General features: G+C 39.9%; 3 gene segments (V, D, J or C); all 3 read left to right on the top strand.

Annotated features, from left to right (window-relative positions):
* The window catches only part of LOC123943474, a 1,358,446-nt gene that overhangs the window by 825,696 nt on the left and 516,680 nt on the right, over positions 1-16,070 (top strand).
* The window catches only part of LOC123943793, a 397,541-nt gene that overhangs the window by 29,172 nt on the left and 352,299 nt on the right, over positions 1-16,070 (top strand).
* LOC123943807 lies at positions 649-1,109 on the top strand. The segment is given in 2 exon segments: positions 649-707; positions 793-1,109. Coding segments are annotated over 2 exon segments (363 nt in total).

The raw sequence follows: 16,070 nt of genomic DNA, 5'->3' as shown, positions 1-16,070 counted from the left end.
CTTTTATCTTAAATAGGGGGATGACTTCTTGATGTTTACATTTGAACACATTACCTGATTAGAAGAGAATCTGTTGGAATATGTAATCTTTATACACATAGTTATGTTAGGTTTACCAGCATTTCATTAAATATGTGCATTTGGGTCTATCAGACACATCATCCAGGTGACCTGACTCAGGTTCAGGTGTTTCTCTACCCAGACCCCACTTCTCCACCTGAGAAGGGAGGTGCACAGGGCATCACAGACACTGGTTCACAGGGACTGACACATCAGGATTGCCGTCTCTGGTCCCCTGTTCCCAGATCAGCACTCGCTTCTGCTCCTAAGGAAATTGCCTTGCTTAGTAGCCTCCACAGCTCTGTACTTGGGCTCATTCTCAGTGGAAAGAGCCCTGGTAACACAGAGTCCAGGATGTGGCAAGGGTGTATATCCTCAAAGAGATGTTCAGATGTGGACTTCAGCATCCCAGGAATGTGTTTCCCCTCTGATGTGTCTTCTCTTTGAATGAGCCATTTCCTGATATGAAATATTCTGCTTTGTGAATATTCAAATGAACCAAGGTGTACTCACTTAAATATACAAATGCTTGGGCCCTGAGAACCTCACCCAACAGCTGCACACAATCCTTGTAGATACCATGAGAGCACAGCACCTCACCATGGACTGGAGCTGGAGAATCCTCTTCCTTGTGGTGTTGGCTACAAGTAAGGGATTCCCCCAGTCATTTGGCAGAGGAGGGGACCAGGGCCAGTCAGCATGACTTCATCCCCTCCTATGCCCTCTCCACAGGTGTCCACTCCCAGGTGCAGCTGGTACAGTCTGAGGCTGAGGTGAGGAAACCGGGGGAATCCGTAAAGGTCTCCTGCAAGGCATCTGGGTACACCTTCACCAGCTATACAATGAACTGGGTGCGACAGGAACCAGGAAAGAGCCTGCAGTCCATGGGATGGATCAACATGAACACTGGGAATCCAACATATGCCCAGGGCTTCTCTGGTCGATTTGTTTTCTCCATGGACACCTCTGTCAGCACAGCCTATCTACAGATCAGCAGCCTGAACTCTGAAGACACGGCCGTGTATTACTGTGCAAGAGACACAATATGAGAAATAGACACAGTGTGAGAACCCACATCCTGCCTGTGCCGAAATCCTGTGGAAGGCTCATGTGTGCTGGGTTGAGGAGGTGACAGGGACAACAAAGCTAAAGACACTCTATGACTGAGGGCCAGGCACTTACTTTTTATTTTTTATTGTTATGTTATTTTAGTCACCATACAGCACATCATTAATTTTTTGTATAGTGTTCCAAGACTCATTCTTTGCATATAACACCCAGGGCACCATGAAAGATGTGCCATCCTTAATACCCATCCAAGGCTAACCCAAGCCCCGCCATACTCCCCTCTAAAACCCTCACTTTATTTCTCAGTGTCCATAGTCTCTCATGGTTCACTTCACCCTCTAATTCCCACCCCTTCATTTTTCCCTTCCTTCTCCTAATGTCCTCCATGCTATTCCTTATCTTCCACAAATAAGGGAAACCTCTATGATAATGGTCTTTCTCTACTTATTTCACTCAGTATAATTTCCTCCAGTCCCATCCATGTTGATACAAAAGTTAGGTATTCATCCTTTGTGATGGATGAGTAGTATTCTCTTGTATATATGAACCGCATCTTCCTTATCCATTCCTCTGTTGAAGGGCACTTCAACCGTTTCCACAGTTTGGCAATTGTGGACATTGCTGCTGTGAACACTCATGTGGCCCTTCTTTCACTACTTTTGTATCTTTGGGGTAAATACCCAGTAGTGCAACCGCTGGGTCATAAGATAGTTCTGTTTTCATCTTTTTTAGAAAATCGAGCTTTTTTCCAATGTGGCTATCAACTTGCATTCCCCAACAGTATAAGAGGCTTCTCCTCTCTCCACAACATCTCCAACATTTGTTGTTTCTTGCTTTCTCTTTTTTTAAATTTTATTTCATTTTTTTCAGTGTTCCAAGATTCATGGTTTATGCATTGTTACTTTTGCCATTCTAACTGGTGTAAGGTGGTATCTCAATGTGGGTTTTTTGTTGTTGTTGTTACTGGTATGTATTTTATTTATTTCTTATTTATTTCTTTTCAGCATAACAGAATTCATTGTCTATGCACCACACCCAGGGATCCATGCAATACGTGCCCTCCCTATCACCCACCACCTGGTTCCCCAACCTCCCACCCTCTGCCCCATCAAAACCTCAGATTGTATTTCAGAGTCCATAGTCTCTCATGGTTCATCTTCCCCTTCCAATTTTGATTTGAGTTTCCCTGTAGGCTAATGATGATGAACACTTTTTCATGTGCCTCTTGATTATTCGTATGTCTCCTTTGGAGAAGTGTCTGTTCATATCTTCTGCCCATTTTTTGACGTGATTACCTTTTTTTTGAGTGTTGAGTTTGAGTTCTTTCTACATGTTGGATATTAGCCCTTTGTCTGTAGTGTCATTTGCAAATATCTTCTCCCATTTGTGCATTGCCCCTTTGTTTTGAGGACTGTTTCCTTTGCTGTGCAGAAGGTTTTCACCTTGATGAAGTCACAAAAGATCATTTTTGCTTTCCTCCCCTTTGCCTTTGGAGACATGTCTTGAAAGAATTATCTTGGCCAATGTCGGAGTGGTTACTGCCTATGTTCTCCTCTAGGATTTGGATGATTCTTGTCTCAAATTGAGGTCTTTCATTCATCTTAAGTTTATATTTGTGTATGGAGTAAGTGAATGGTCGAGTTTCATTCTTCTGTATACAGGTAATTTCCCCAGCACCACTTATTGAAGAGACTGTCTTTTTTCCATTGGATATTTTTTCCTGCTTTGTCAATACTTGATCATAGAGTTGAGGGTCCATATCTGGACTGTATACTCTGTTCCATTGGTATAAGTGTCTGTTTTTGTACCAGTACAATGCTGCTTTTTTTTTTTAAGTTTCTTTTCAGTGTACCGGAATTCACTGTCTATATACCACACCCAGTGTTCCATGCATTACAAGGCGTCCATAATACCCACTACCATGCAAACCCAACCTCCACCCCAACCGTTCAAAACCCCCGGGTTGCTGTCTTGGTGATAACTACTCTATAATATAGCTTGAAGTCAGGCAACGTGATGCCCCTAGCTTCGATATCCTTTTTCAACATTTCCTATTTGATTTAGGATCTTCTCTGGTTCCATGCAAATTTTAGGATTGTTTGTTCCAGCACTTGATCAGGATGGCATTGAAAGTACAGGTTGTTCTTGACAACAGAGAAATATTAGCAATATTTATTCTTCCAAACCATGAGCATGAAATGTTTTTCCATCTTTTTGAATCTTTTTCCATTTCTTTCATAAGTGTTCTGTGGTTTCTGTAGTATAGATCCTTTACCTCTTTGGTTAGGTTTATTCCAAGGTATCTTATTATTTTTGTGCTATTATAAATGGAGGCAATTCTCTATTTTCTCTGTCCACAAGTTCATTGTTAGTGTATACAAAAGCAACTGATTTCTGTGCATAGGTTTTGTATCGTGCCATGGTACTTAATAGCTGTATGAGTTCTAGTTGTTTGGGGGTGGAGTCTTTTGGGTTTTCCATATAAAGTATCATGTCATCTGTGAAGAGAGAGAGTTTGACTCCTTCTTTGCCCATTTAAATACCTTTTACTTCTTTTTGTTGTGTGATTACACTTGCTAGAACTTCCATTTTTTTATTTGTTTATTTACAGCAAAACAGTGTTCATTGTTTTGGCATCACACCCAGTGCTCCATGCAGTACGTGTCCTCCCTATTATCCACCACCTGGTTCCTCAGTCTCCCACTCCCCCGCCTCTTCAAAGCCCTCTGGTTGTTTTTCAGAGTCCATAGTCTCTCATGGTTCATCTCCCCTTCCAGTTTATCTCAACTCCCTCTCCTCTCCATCTCCCCATGTCCTCCATGTTATTTGTTATGCTCCACAAATAAGTGAGACCATATGATACTTGACTCTCTCTGCTTGACTTACTTCACTCAGCATAATCTCTTCCAGTCCCATCCATGGTGCTACAAAAGTTGGGTGTTCAACCTTTATGATGGAGACATAATACTCCATTGTGTATATGTATCACATCTTCCTTATCCATTCGTCCGTTGAAGGGCATCTTGATTCTTTCCACAGTTTGGCAACTGTAGCCATTGCTGCAAAAAACATTGGGGTACAGATGGCCCTTCTTTTCACTACATCTGTATCTTTGGGGTAAATACCCAGCAGTGCAATTGCAGGGTCATAGGGAAGCTCTATTCTTCATTTCTTCAGGAATCTCCACACTGTTCTCCAAAGTGGCTGCACTAACTTGCATTCCCACCAACAGTGTAAGAGGGTTCCCCTTTCTCCACATCCTCTCCAACACACGTTGTTTCCTGTCTTGCTAATTTTGGCCATTCTAACTGGTGTCAGGTGGTATCTCAATGTAGTTTTAATTTGAATCTCCCTGATTGCTAGTGATGATGAACATTTTTTCATGTATCTGGAAGCCATTTGTATGTCTTCATTAGAGAAGTGTCTGTTCATATCTTCTGCCCATTTTTTCATATGATTATCTGTTTTGTGTGTGTTGAATTTGAGAAGTTCTTTATAGATCCTGGATATCAACCTTTTGTCTGTACTGTCATTTGCAAATATCTTCTCCCATTCCGTGGGTTGCCTTTTTGACTTGACTGTTTCCTTTGCTGTGCAGAAGCTTTTGATCTTGATGAAATCCTAAAAGTTCATTTTTGCTTTTCTTTCCTTGGACTTTGGAGACATATCTTGAAAGAAGTTGCTGTGGCTGATATCGAAGAGGTTACTGCCTATGTTCTCCTCTAGGATGCTGATAGATTCCTGTCTCACGTTGAGGTCTTTTAGTCATTTCGAGTTTGTCTTTGTGTACGGAGTAAGAGAATGGTCGAGTTTCATTCTTCTACATATCACTGTCCAGTTTTCCCAGCACCATTTATTGAAGAGACTGTCTTATTTCCACTGTATATTTTTTCCTGTTTTGTTGAAGATTATTTGACCATAGAGTTGAGGGTCCATATCTGGGATTTCTACTCTATTCCACTGGTCTATGTGTCTGTTTTTATGCCAGTACCACGCTGTCTTGGTGATCACAGCTTTGTACTAAAGCTTGAAATCGAGTAACGTGATGCCGCCAGTTTTGTTTTTGTTTTTCAACATTTCCTTAGCAATTCGGGGTCTCTTCTGGCTCCATACAAATTTTAGGATTATTTGCTCCAGCTCTTTGAAAAATTCCGGTGGAATTTTGATCGGAATGGCATTAAAAGTATAGATTGCTCTAGGCAGTATAGACATTTTAACAATGTTTATTCTTCCAATCCAAGAGCATGGAAGAGTCTTCCATCTTTTTGTGTCTTCTTCGATTTCTTTCATGAGTTTTCTGTAGTTCCTCGAGTGCAGGTCCTTTACCTCTTTGGTTAGGTTTATTCCCAGGTATCTTATGGTTCTTGGTGCTATAAATTGGTGCTAAATTGATTCTCTAATTTGCCTTTCTGTATTTTCATTGTTAGTGTATAAGAAAACCACTGATTGCTGTACATTGACTTTGTATCCTGCCACGTTACTGAATTGCTGTATGAGTTCTAGTAGCTTGGGGGTGGAGTCTTTGGGGTTTTCCATATAAAGAATCCTGTCATCTGCGAAGAGAGAGAGTTTGACTTCTTCCTTGCCAATTTGGATACCTTTTATTTCTCTTTGTTGTCTGATTTCCATTGCTAGAACTTTTTTTTTTTAATGCTGCATTTCTTGGTTTTATTTGAAACAATGCATATTTTTAGCATTTTTATGGTAGGATTTTACACTCATCATTTACACAAATTACAAGGTTCTGCTTCAAGTCTTTAAAAAAATTTTTAAAAATTCAGCCCATGTGCAGCACAAGAATATGCAAAACTACTTTACATTATACACACTTTTTATCAAAGGAGATACAAAATTCTGGCTTGTAGTTTTAGACAAATACAAGAAGCTTCAAACTAGACACAAAGGGTTAACATTAATTCTCAAATATAAGTCTGCACTTTGTGTTGTATTTCTCTGAGATGTGAATATCAAATTCCCAAGGGATTTAACTTTTTCCTTTTTTCAAAGAAAAACTGACAAATGTCCCTTAAGTCCCTCCCCATCATCTCAATCTTTTCATCTTCCTACTCTCCCTTCCCTTAGTTCCAGACACTTGCCTTGGATTAATGAACCAGGGGAGCCATTTACATACACCTGTGGACCAAATCCTTTTAGCTAAACTCCTCTCCTGCAAAAAAAAATCGAAGCAGACACAAACAGATGCAAATGGTTCTGCTACATTATAAATATGACTTAACACTACGTAATCTAGTCAGCTGTGACTCTGAGTAATCAAAAGGAGTTGAAAAGGTCCCTACCAGTGTGCTTATTGGTGACAGATCAGTGGCCTTAAGAATCAAGATGTCTGATGCTAAGAGCACTTTAAAATCTTTCTAAATATACATGTCCACTGTTTGCTTGAGGGACTTCTCTGATGCTTATGCATAGATATTCTTTTTCAGCATGTTGGAGGCAATATTTTATACTTTCCTTCTAAAGGGTTATGAAGAGGCAACGAGAAGAGTGAGGGCTTTTCTTGCCCTTTTCAAAGGTATTGTTTTCTGTCACTTGTATCCACTGTTCCTAACCGTCATATGATACCTCAACGTGTGTACATGCATATTTGAAAGAATTACCCTTCTTTCGCTGAGTCAATGTACAGCCAACTCTTGATTATCTATGAGATAAGTGACATTTACTGCTAGCAAATTTCGCATTTAACATAATTATTTTCTGACATAGCTCACCTTCGCTGTTTTACATCCTTACAGACTACAGCCTCCTAAGACCAAGTTCTAATGCAAGTGTCACTTACGTCTTCTGACCCTCACTAGGAATGTGCAAGGAACCGAGTGCGCACATTCAGTGAGGGCTTTGGAAAAGAGCCTCAAGTACAGAAGGCAGGGGCAGCTACAACTCTGAGCATGAAGGACAAAGTTCAAGTTCCTCCTGAATTAACTCTTGCAATATACTTGGTTTCATTAAGTTTGTGATTGAAATTATGACTGCAAAACCTGAAACCTGAGGCATAGTCACTATTTTATACAGATAATGGAGAGTTGACTGTAATCATGTTATTTATGACTTTAGCCCTTTACATAAAAAGAAACTCACAAGAAAACATAATATGATAAAGAGATTAAAAGACTACCATATGACATCTAGAAGCATTTATTTTATGCAAAAAACTTAAATATGAGTATGTGTACACAAAAAGTGCACACATTACCTATGCTGAACAATGCCAAGAAACAATATATTGATGCAACAGTTGTCTTCTAAAATAAACATAAAAACTGAGCCCAGACTGGCAGACAAAAGCAAAATACTTATTTCCCATCAGCACAATGCTGAAGCTTGATAGCCATCCTAAAACCTCCAACTTTCCTTACAAAGCTGCCAAAGTCCAACTATTTAAAAAAATTGACTTTTTCTTTACATCAATAATAAAAATCTGGTGACAAACATTATAAAACCAAATGCTGGGCAGTCTTTACTCCTTTAAAATTCCAAATATTCCAACATAATCACAGGAGTAAAAACCATTTTAAAGTGATATGCTTTATGAAACAAACAACAATATGTACATTTATTGCAAATTATATTAAACTAAAATGGAGGGGAAATCAAAATATGAAGTGATATGAAATCAATAATAATTTTAATTATTTTCTCACTCTGATAAAAATCAGAAAGCAACATTTATAAAATTGCCACCACATCACTTTTCATAGCAGGGAACTGAAATCTGTACATCTCATTTTTGCAGAAAAGTCGGCAGGCAGAAAGAATTATACATAAAAGTTTCCAAAAGGAAAAACAAATATTTAATCTGATCTCTTTTCTTCTAAAAAATTAATTCAGTAGACTTCTATTTTTTTTGTTTGTTTGTTTTCTGTGTAACATGGGAATTCCTGGCTCTAAAATTGATGAATTTTCAGTGTCAGTGTAAGGACATCCTGTTACTTTCTTTAAAATAAAAACTGCAGCATGGAAATCAATGGTGTATTATGCCTTTAAACTCCAGATATGCAGGAACTGGAACCAAGTGTTAAGCAATTTGCTTAATTATTGACTTTTCCTAAGAAAAGTCTAGGGGAAGGGAAGAATAGAGTTGCTTTAGCCTCTCTCTCAAGAGTTTCTGCTGTACATTTCCATCAAAGGACTTGTGGTCATGTGAAAAGGAAGTTAATAGTTTCTTTCAGTTTTCAAGGCAGAAAGTGTGTTCTGAAGTTAACTTCATCTTCTGTTCAGGGACATTTTGAATCCAAGTTTTCGCAGAAGCTGGAGCCTGCTTCTGCTTGGCTTTATGCTCCACAAATAAGTGAGACCATATGATACTTGACTCTCTCTGCTTGACTTATTTCGCTCAGCATAATTTCTTCCAGTCCCGTCCATGTTGCTACAAAAGTTGGGTATTCGTCCTTTCTGATGGAGGCATAATACTCCCTTGTGTATATGGACCACATCTTCCTTATCCATTCATCCGTTGAAGGGCATCTTGATTCTTTCCACAGTTTGGCGACCGTAGCCATTGCTGCAATAAACATTGGGGTACAAATGGCCCTTCTTTTCACTACATCTGTATCTTTGGGGTAAATACCCAGCAGTGCAATTGCAGGGTCATAGGGAAGCTCTATTTTTAATTTCTTCAGGAATCTCCACACTGTTCTCCAAAGTGGCTGCACTAACTTGCATTCCCACCAACAGTGTAAGAGGGTTCCTCTTTCTCCACATCCTCTCCAACACACGTTGTTTCCTGTCTTGCTAATTTTGGCCATTCTAACTGGTGTCAGGTGGTATCTCAATGTGGTTTTAATTTGAATCTCCCTGATGGCTAGTGATGATGAACATTTTTTCATGTGTCTGATAGCCATTTGTATGTCTTCGTTGGAGAAGTGTCTGTTCATATCTTCTGCCCATTTTTTGATATGATTATCTGTTTTGTGTGTGTTGAGTTTGAGAAGTTCTTTATAGATCCTGGATATCAACCTTTTGTCTGTACTGTCATTTGCAAATATCTTCTCCCATTCCGTGGGTTGCCTCTTTGTTTTGTTGACTGTTTCCTTTGCTGTGCAGAAGCTTTTGATCTTGAGGAAGTCCCAAAAGTTCATTTTTGCTTTTGTTTCCTTGGCCTTTGGAGACATATCTTGAAAAAAGTTGCTGTGGCTGATATCGAAGAGGTTACTGCCTATGTTCTCCTCTAGGATTCTGAGAGATTCCTGTCTCACGTTGAGGTCTTTTATCCATTTCGAGTTTATCTTTGTGTATGGTGTAAGAGAATGGTCGAGTTTCATTCTTCTACATATCGCTGTCCAGTTTTCCCAGCACCATTTATTGAAGAGACTGTCTTTTTTCCATTGAATATTTTTTCCTGTTTTGTCGAAGATTATTTGACCATAGAGTTGAGGGTCCATATCTGGGCTCTCCACTCTGTTCCACTGGTCGATGTGTCTGTTTTTATGCCAGTACCACGCTGTCTTGGTGATCACAGCTTTGTAGTAAAGCTTGAAACGGGTAACGTGATGCCGCCAGTTTTGTTTTTGTTTTTCAACATTTCCTTAGCAATTCGGGGTCTCTTCTGGCTCCATACAAATTTTAGGATTATTTGCTCCAGCTCTTTGAAAAATATCGGTGGAATTTTGATCGGAATGGCATTAAAAGTATAGATTGCTCTAGGCAGTATAGACATTTTAACAATGTTTATTCTTCCAATCCAAGAGCATGGAACGGTCTTCCATCTTTTTGTGTCTTCTTCAATTTCTTTCATGAGTGTTCTGTAGTTCCTCGAGTACAGGTCCTTTACTTCTTTGGTTAGGTTTATGCCCAGGTATCTTATGGTTCTTGATGCTATAGTAAATGGAATCGATTCTCTAATTTCCCTTTCTGTATTTTCATTGTTGGTGTATGAAAAAGCCACTGATTTCTGTACATTGACTTTGTATCCTGCCACGTTACTGAATTGCTGTATGAGTTCTAGTAGTTTGGGGGTGGAGTCTTTGGGGTTTTCCATATAAAGAATCATGTCATCTGCGAAGAGAGAGAGTTTGACTTCTTCCTTGCCAATTTGGATACCTTTTATTTCTCTTTGTTGTCTGATTGCCGTTGCTAGAACTTCTAATACTATGTTGAACAAGAGTGGTGAGAGTGGGCATCCTTGTCGTGTTCCTGATCTCAACGGGAAGGCTGCAAGCTTTTTCCCATTGAGGATGATATTTGCTGTGGGTCTTTCATAGATAGATTCAGGAATGTTCCCTCTATTCCTATACTTTGAAGCGTTTTAATCTGGAACGGATGATGGATTTTGTCAAATGCTTTTTCTGCATCAATTGAGAGGGTCATGTGTTCCTTCTCTCTTCTCTTATTGATTTCTTCTATCACATTGATTGATTTGCGAATGTTGAACGAACCTTGCAACCCAGGGATGAATCCCACCTGGTCATGGTGGATAATCTTTTGAATGTGCTGCTGGATCCTGTTTGCTACGATCTTGTAGAGAATCTTTGCATCCATATTCATCAGTGATATTGTTCTGAAATTCTCCGTTTTGGTAGGGTCTTTGCCTGGCTTGGGGAATAGGGTAATGCTGACTTCATAAAAAGAGTCTGGAAGTTTTCCTTCTTCTTCAATTTTTGGAACAGCTTCAGGAGAATTGGTGTTATTTCTTCTTTGAAAGTTTGGTAGAATTCCCCAGGGAATCCGTCAGGTCCTGGGCTCTTGTTTTTTGGGAGGTTTTTGATCACTGCTTCAATCTCATTACTAGATATCGGTCTATTCAGGTTGTCAATTTCTTCCTGGTTCAGTTTTGGGAGTTTGTAGTTTTCCAGGAATGCATCCATTTCATCTAGGTTGCTTAGCTTATTGGCATATAACTGTTGGTAATAATTTCTGATGATTGTTTCTATTTCCTTGGTGTTAGTTGTGATCTCTCCCTTTTCATTCATAATTTTATTAATTTGGGCATTCTCTCTTTTCTTTTGGATTAGTGTGGCCAAAGGTTTATCAATCTTTGGATTCTTTCAAAAAACCCAGCTTCTAGTTTCATTGATACATTCTACTGTATCTCTGGTTTCTACCTCATTGATCTCTGCTCTAATCTTGATTATTTCCCTTCTTGCATGTGGAGTTGGTTTGATTTGTTGTTGATTCTCCAGTTCTTTAAGGGGTAAATACAGCTGGTGTATTCTGGATTTTTCAATGTTTTTGAGGGAGGCTTGTATGGCTATGTATTTCCCCCTTAGGACCGTCTTTGCTGTATCCCATAGGTTTTGGAGCAAAGTGTCTTCATGCTTATTGGTTTCCATGAATTGTTTAAGTTCATCTTTGATCTCCTGGTTGATCCAAGCATTCTTAAGCAAGGTGGTCTTTAGCTTCCAGGTTTTTGTTTTCCTTCCAAACTTTTCCTTGAGCTTCCAGGTGTTTGTGTTCATCCCGAACTTTTCCTTGTGATTGAGTTCCAGTTTCAAAGCATTGTGATCAGAGAATATACAGGGAATCATGTCAGTCTTTTGGTATCAGTTGAGTCCTGCTTTGTGACCCAGTATGTGGTCTATTCTGGAGACGGTTCCATGTGCACTTGAGAAGAATGAGTATTCTGTTGTTTTAGGGTGGAATGTTCTGTATATGTCTATGAGGTCCATCTGGTCCAATGTTTCATTCAATGCTCTTATTTCTTTATTAATTTTCTGCTTCGATGATCTGCCTATTTCTGAGAGAGGTGTATTAAGATCTCCTACTATTATTGTATCCATAACAATATGACTCTTTATCTTGATTAATAGTTTTCTTATGTAATTGGATGCTCCCATATTGGGGCATAGATATTCACAATTGTTAGATCATCTTGGAGGATAGTCCCTTTAAGAATTATGTAGTGTCCTTCTGTATCTCTGACTACAGTCTTTAGTTTAAAATCTAATTTATCTGATATGAGAATCGCTACCCCGGCCTTCATTTGAGGCCCATTGGCATGAAAGATACTTCTCCATCCCTTCACTTTCAGTCTGGGTGTATCCTTAGGTTCAAAATGGGTCTTTTGCAGACAACATATGGATGGGTCCTGTTGTTTTTTCCAATCTGCAACCCTGTGTCATTTTATGGGCGCATGTAGGCCATTCACATTGAGAGAGATTATTGAGAGATAGGTTGTGATTGACATCGTCTTGCCTTTGAAGTCTTTCTGTCTATAGATTGTTTCTATATTTCTGTTCAATGATATTCTTAGAATTTTTTCTCTTTTATAGGACCCCCCTTAATATTTCCTGCGGTGTCAGCTTGGTGGTTGCATAGTCTTTTAAGCCTTGCCGGTCTTGGAATCTCTTTATCTCTCCATCCATTTTAAATGTCAGTCTTGCTGGATAGAGTATTCTTTGTTGCATGTTCTTTTCATTTAGTACTCTGAATATATTTTGCCAGCCATTCCGGGCTTGCCAGGTCTCTGTGCAAAGGTCTGACGTTATACTAATGGGCTTTCCTCTGTATGTAAGGAGCTTCTTTGTCCTAGCTGCTTTTAAGAGGGTCTGCCTTGAAACATAATTCCTCATTTTAACTATAAGGTGTCGTGAGGACTTTCGAGAATGTAAAATCTTGGCAGGAAATCTCTCTGCCTCTAGGACATGAACGTTGTTTCCATTCGTGAGATTGGGAAAATTTTCATAGACAACTTCTTCCACTATATCTTCTAGACTTCTTTCTTTTTCCTCCCCTTCAGGGATTCCAATTATTCTGACGTTGGAACGTTTCATGGCATCATTTATTTCCCTGATTCTGCTTTCGTGGCTTCTGAGCTGTTTGTTCCAGGCTTCCTCCTGATCCTTTCTCTCTATCTGTTTGTCCTCCAGATCACTAATTCTATCTTCTGTCTCAGTTACCCTAGCTTTTAGAGAATTTAGATTGGATTGGAACTCATTGAGAGCATTTTGAACATCATCCCTGGTGGCTTTCAGTCCTGCCCTAACATTGTGAACATTATCCCTGGTGGCTTTCAGTTCTGCCCTAATCAATTCTGTTTGGTCATCCATGGCTTTCTCCAACCTAGCTATTGCCTGGATAATTGTTAGTCTGAATTCCTTTTCTGACATATTGTCTATGTCGATAGCCATTAGCTCTGTTGCAGAAGGTCCGTGTATTTTTCTTCTGTTGGGTATTCCTCCTCCTGGTCATTTTGGTAAGAGATGAATGAACAGATGCAGCTGGATTTATCGATTGTGGTGCAGTCAAGGTGCACCCTGGAATGCTTCTGTGCAATCAGGGTTCCCCACCCAAATGAGAGAAAAAAGAAAAGAAAAAGAAATAGAGAAGAAGAAAGAAAAAAAAGGAAAAAAAGAGAGAGAGAGACAGGGAAAAAGGGAAGATAAAAAAGAAGGCTCAGCCCAAATGGGCTCCAAGGTAAGATTTATGAAGTATACAAACAAAAACAGACAAAAAAAAAGACTGATAAATGTATATGACAAGAGCAATATATATATATATATATATATAAGCAAAAAAGGGAAGAACCTCATCAGAAAGAACCCCAAGTATAAGATTTATATTCTATCAGGACAAACACAAATTCACAGAAACACTGGTAGAAGGAAAAATTGGGAGAGTGGTTATAAATTCTCAGTGTGGTCGAGGAAGGTTATTTGATTCTTCCTGGATATATCTTGATGGTTTTGTTAAGGGACTCAACTTTCCTAAGTTTAGGGAGATTAGAAACTGGTTTTCCTATAGGGGTAGCATTGATTGGGGAAAGGGGATTACCTTGAGGTTTAACTCTATATGTATAGGCAGTAACCTCTTCGATATCAGCCACAGCAACTTCTTTCAAGATATGTCTCCAAAGGCCAAGGAAACAAAAGCAAAAATGAACTTTTGGGACTTCATCAAGATCAAAAGCTTCTGCACAGCAAAGGAAACAGTCAACAAAACAAAGAGGCAACCCACGGAATGGGAGAAGATATTTGTAAATGACAGTACAGACAAAAGGTTGATATCCAGGATCTACAAAGAACTTCTCAAACTCAACACACACAAAACAGATAATCATATCAAAAAATGGGCAGAAGATATGAACAGACACTTCTCCAACGAAGACATACAAATGGCTATCAGACACATGAAAAAATGTTCATCATCACTAGCCATCAGGGAGATTCAAATTAAAACCACATTGAGATACCACCTAACACCAGTTAGAATGGCCAAAATTAGCAAGACAGGAAACAACGTGTGCTGGAGAGGATGTGGAGAAAGGGGAACCCTCTTACACTGTTGGTGGGAATGCAAGTTAGTGCAGCCACTTTGGAGAACAGTGTGGAGATTCCTGAAGAAATTAAAAATAGAGCTTCCCTATGACCCTGCAATTGCACTGCTGGGTATTTACCCCAAAGATACAGATGTAGTGAAAAGAAGGGCCATTTGTACCCCAATGTTTATTGCAGCAATGGCTACGGTCGCCAAACTGTGGAAAGAACCAAGATGCCCTTCAACGGATGAATGGATAAGGAAGATGTGATACATATACACAATGGAGTATTATGCCTCCATCAGAAAGGACGAATACCCAACTTTTGTAGCAACATGGACAGGACTGGAAGAAATTATGCTGAGCGAAATAAGTCAAGCAGAGAGAGTCAAGTATCATATGGTCTCACTTATTTGTGGAGCATAACAAATAACATGGAGGACATGGGGAGATGGAGAGGAGAGGGAGTTGAGGGAAACTGGAAGGGGAGATGAACCATGAGAGACTATGGACTCTGAAAAACAACCAGAGGGTTATGAAGGGGTGGCGGGAGGGGGTGGGGTGGTGTGGGAGGTTGAGGAACCAGGTGGTGGGTAATAGGGAGGGCACGTACTGCATGGAGCACTGGGTGTGATGCCAAAACAATGAACACTGTTATGCTGTAAATAAGCAAATAAAAATAAATAAATTAATTTAAAAAAAATTGAAAAAGAATAAACTAGAATAAACTAAGTTAAAATTTTAAAAAGTTAAAAAAATAGAAAAGCAAAACAAAAACAGAGGTGTATGTATCAAAAGTTCAGGTTAGAAGGTTATTAAGGAATTTGATGTACTGGACATTTCAGTGTGATGGTAAATAGGTTAAAAATTTATCTGTATTATTAAAAAAAGAATCAGAATATTGGTAAAGAGTTAAAAATAAAAGCTGTATTTATGAAGTAGTGGTGGTTGTTCTCTTGTAATCTTCTTTTTTTTTTTTTTCTTCCTTCCTGGTTAGTTTTCTGGGGGAAGGGCCTGCCACATGGGTTTTCAGACAATCATGTTCTCTGAGTTAGGTTCTCCCGCTCCCCTCAAGGGGGTGGGCTCTGAGGAAACTGTTTTTTTCAGGCTTTTGTTCTCTGGGGATTTTTATGTTCTTTCATCTGTTTTCTCTTGCCTTGAAAGATTTTCATGGCTTTTGGAGTTTTAAAGGAGAGCAAACTGCACCCCGACCTCCCTCTCAGAAAGAAACCTCAGAATGCTCTGCAGAGCTGCTGGCAGAGTTGGTTCTGAGTCATGGTCCCTGGGGATGCAGGAGCTCATCATTGTACCCAATACCAGGGCAGCGGCACCTGTCTGGGCAGCTCCAGACAGCCAGAGAGGTTCCAAGCAGAGATCGCACACTGAGATTTTCCCACTGTCCCGGGCTGGGAATGTCTGTTTTTTCTGGATGCCAGAGCTCCAGCCTAGCACATATGAGCACCTCTCCCAGGGGAGAGTGTGGTAGGCACGCCTTTCAGGATTGCCATCTGGCCAGGCTCCCAGCCCCTCATGGGGGCCGGACCCCACTCGTTCTCAGGAGAGCTGGCAGCTCAGGAGCGCTGGGGGCTCAGGGACCTAGACCTGATTTCTCCTCCACACTCCTATGGCTCAGCGCCAGGGGAGGCTGTCCTGGGTCTGGGGACTTAGGTCCCTGGCCCTAACCGCCCCGATTCCCACTATTTCCCCCCTCGATCCTTTGCTCTTTTTGTTTTTT

This window comes from Meles meles, chromosome 6 (genome assembly GCF_922984935.1).
Source record: "Meles meles chromosome 6, mMelMel3.1 paternal haplotype, whole genome shotgun sequence".
Taxonomy (NCBI): domain Eukaryota; kingdom Metazoa; phylum Chordata; class Mammalia; order Carnivora; family Mustelidae; genus Meles; species Meles meles.
The sequence above is the reverse complement of the archived record's forward strand: the minus strand, read 5'-3'. Positions and strand labels throughout refer to the sequence as shown.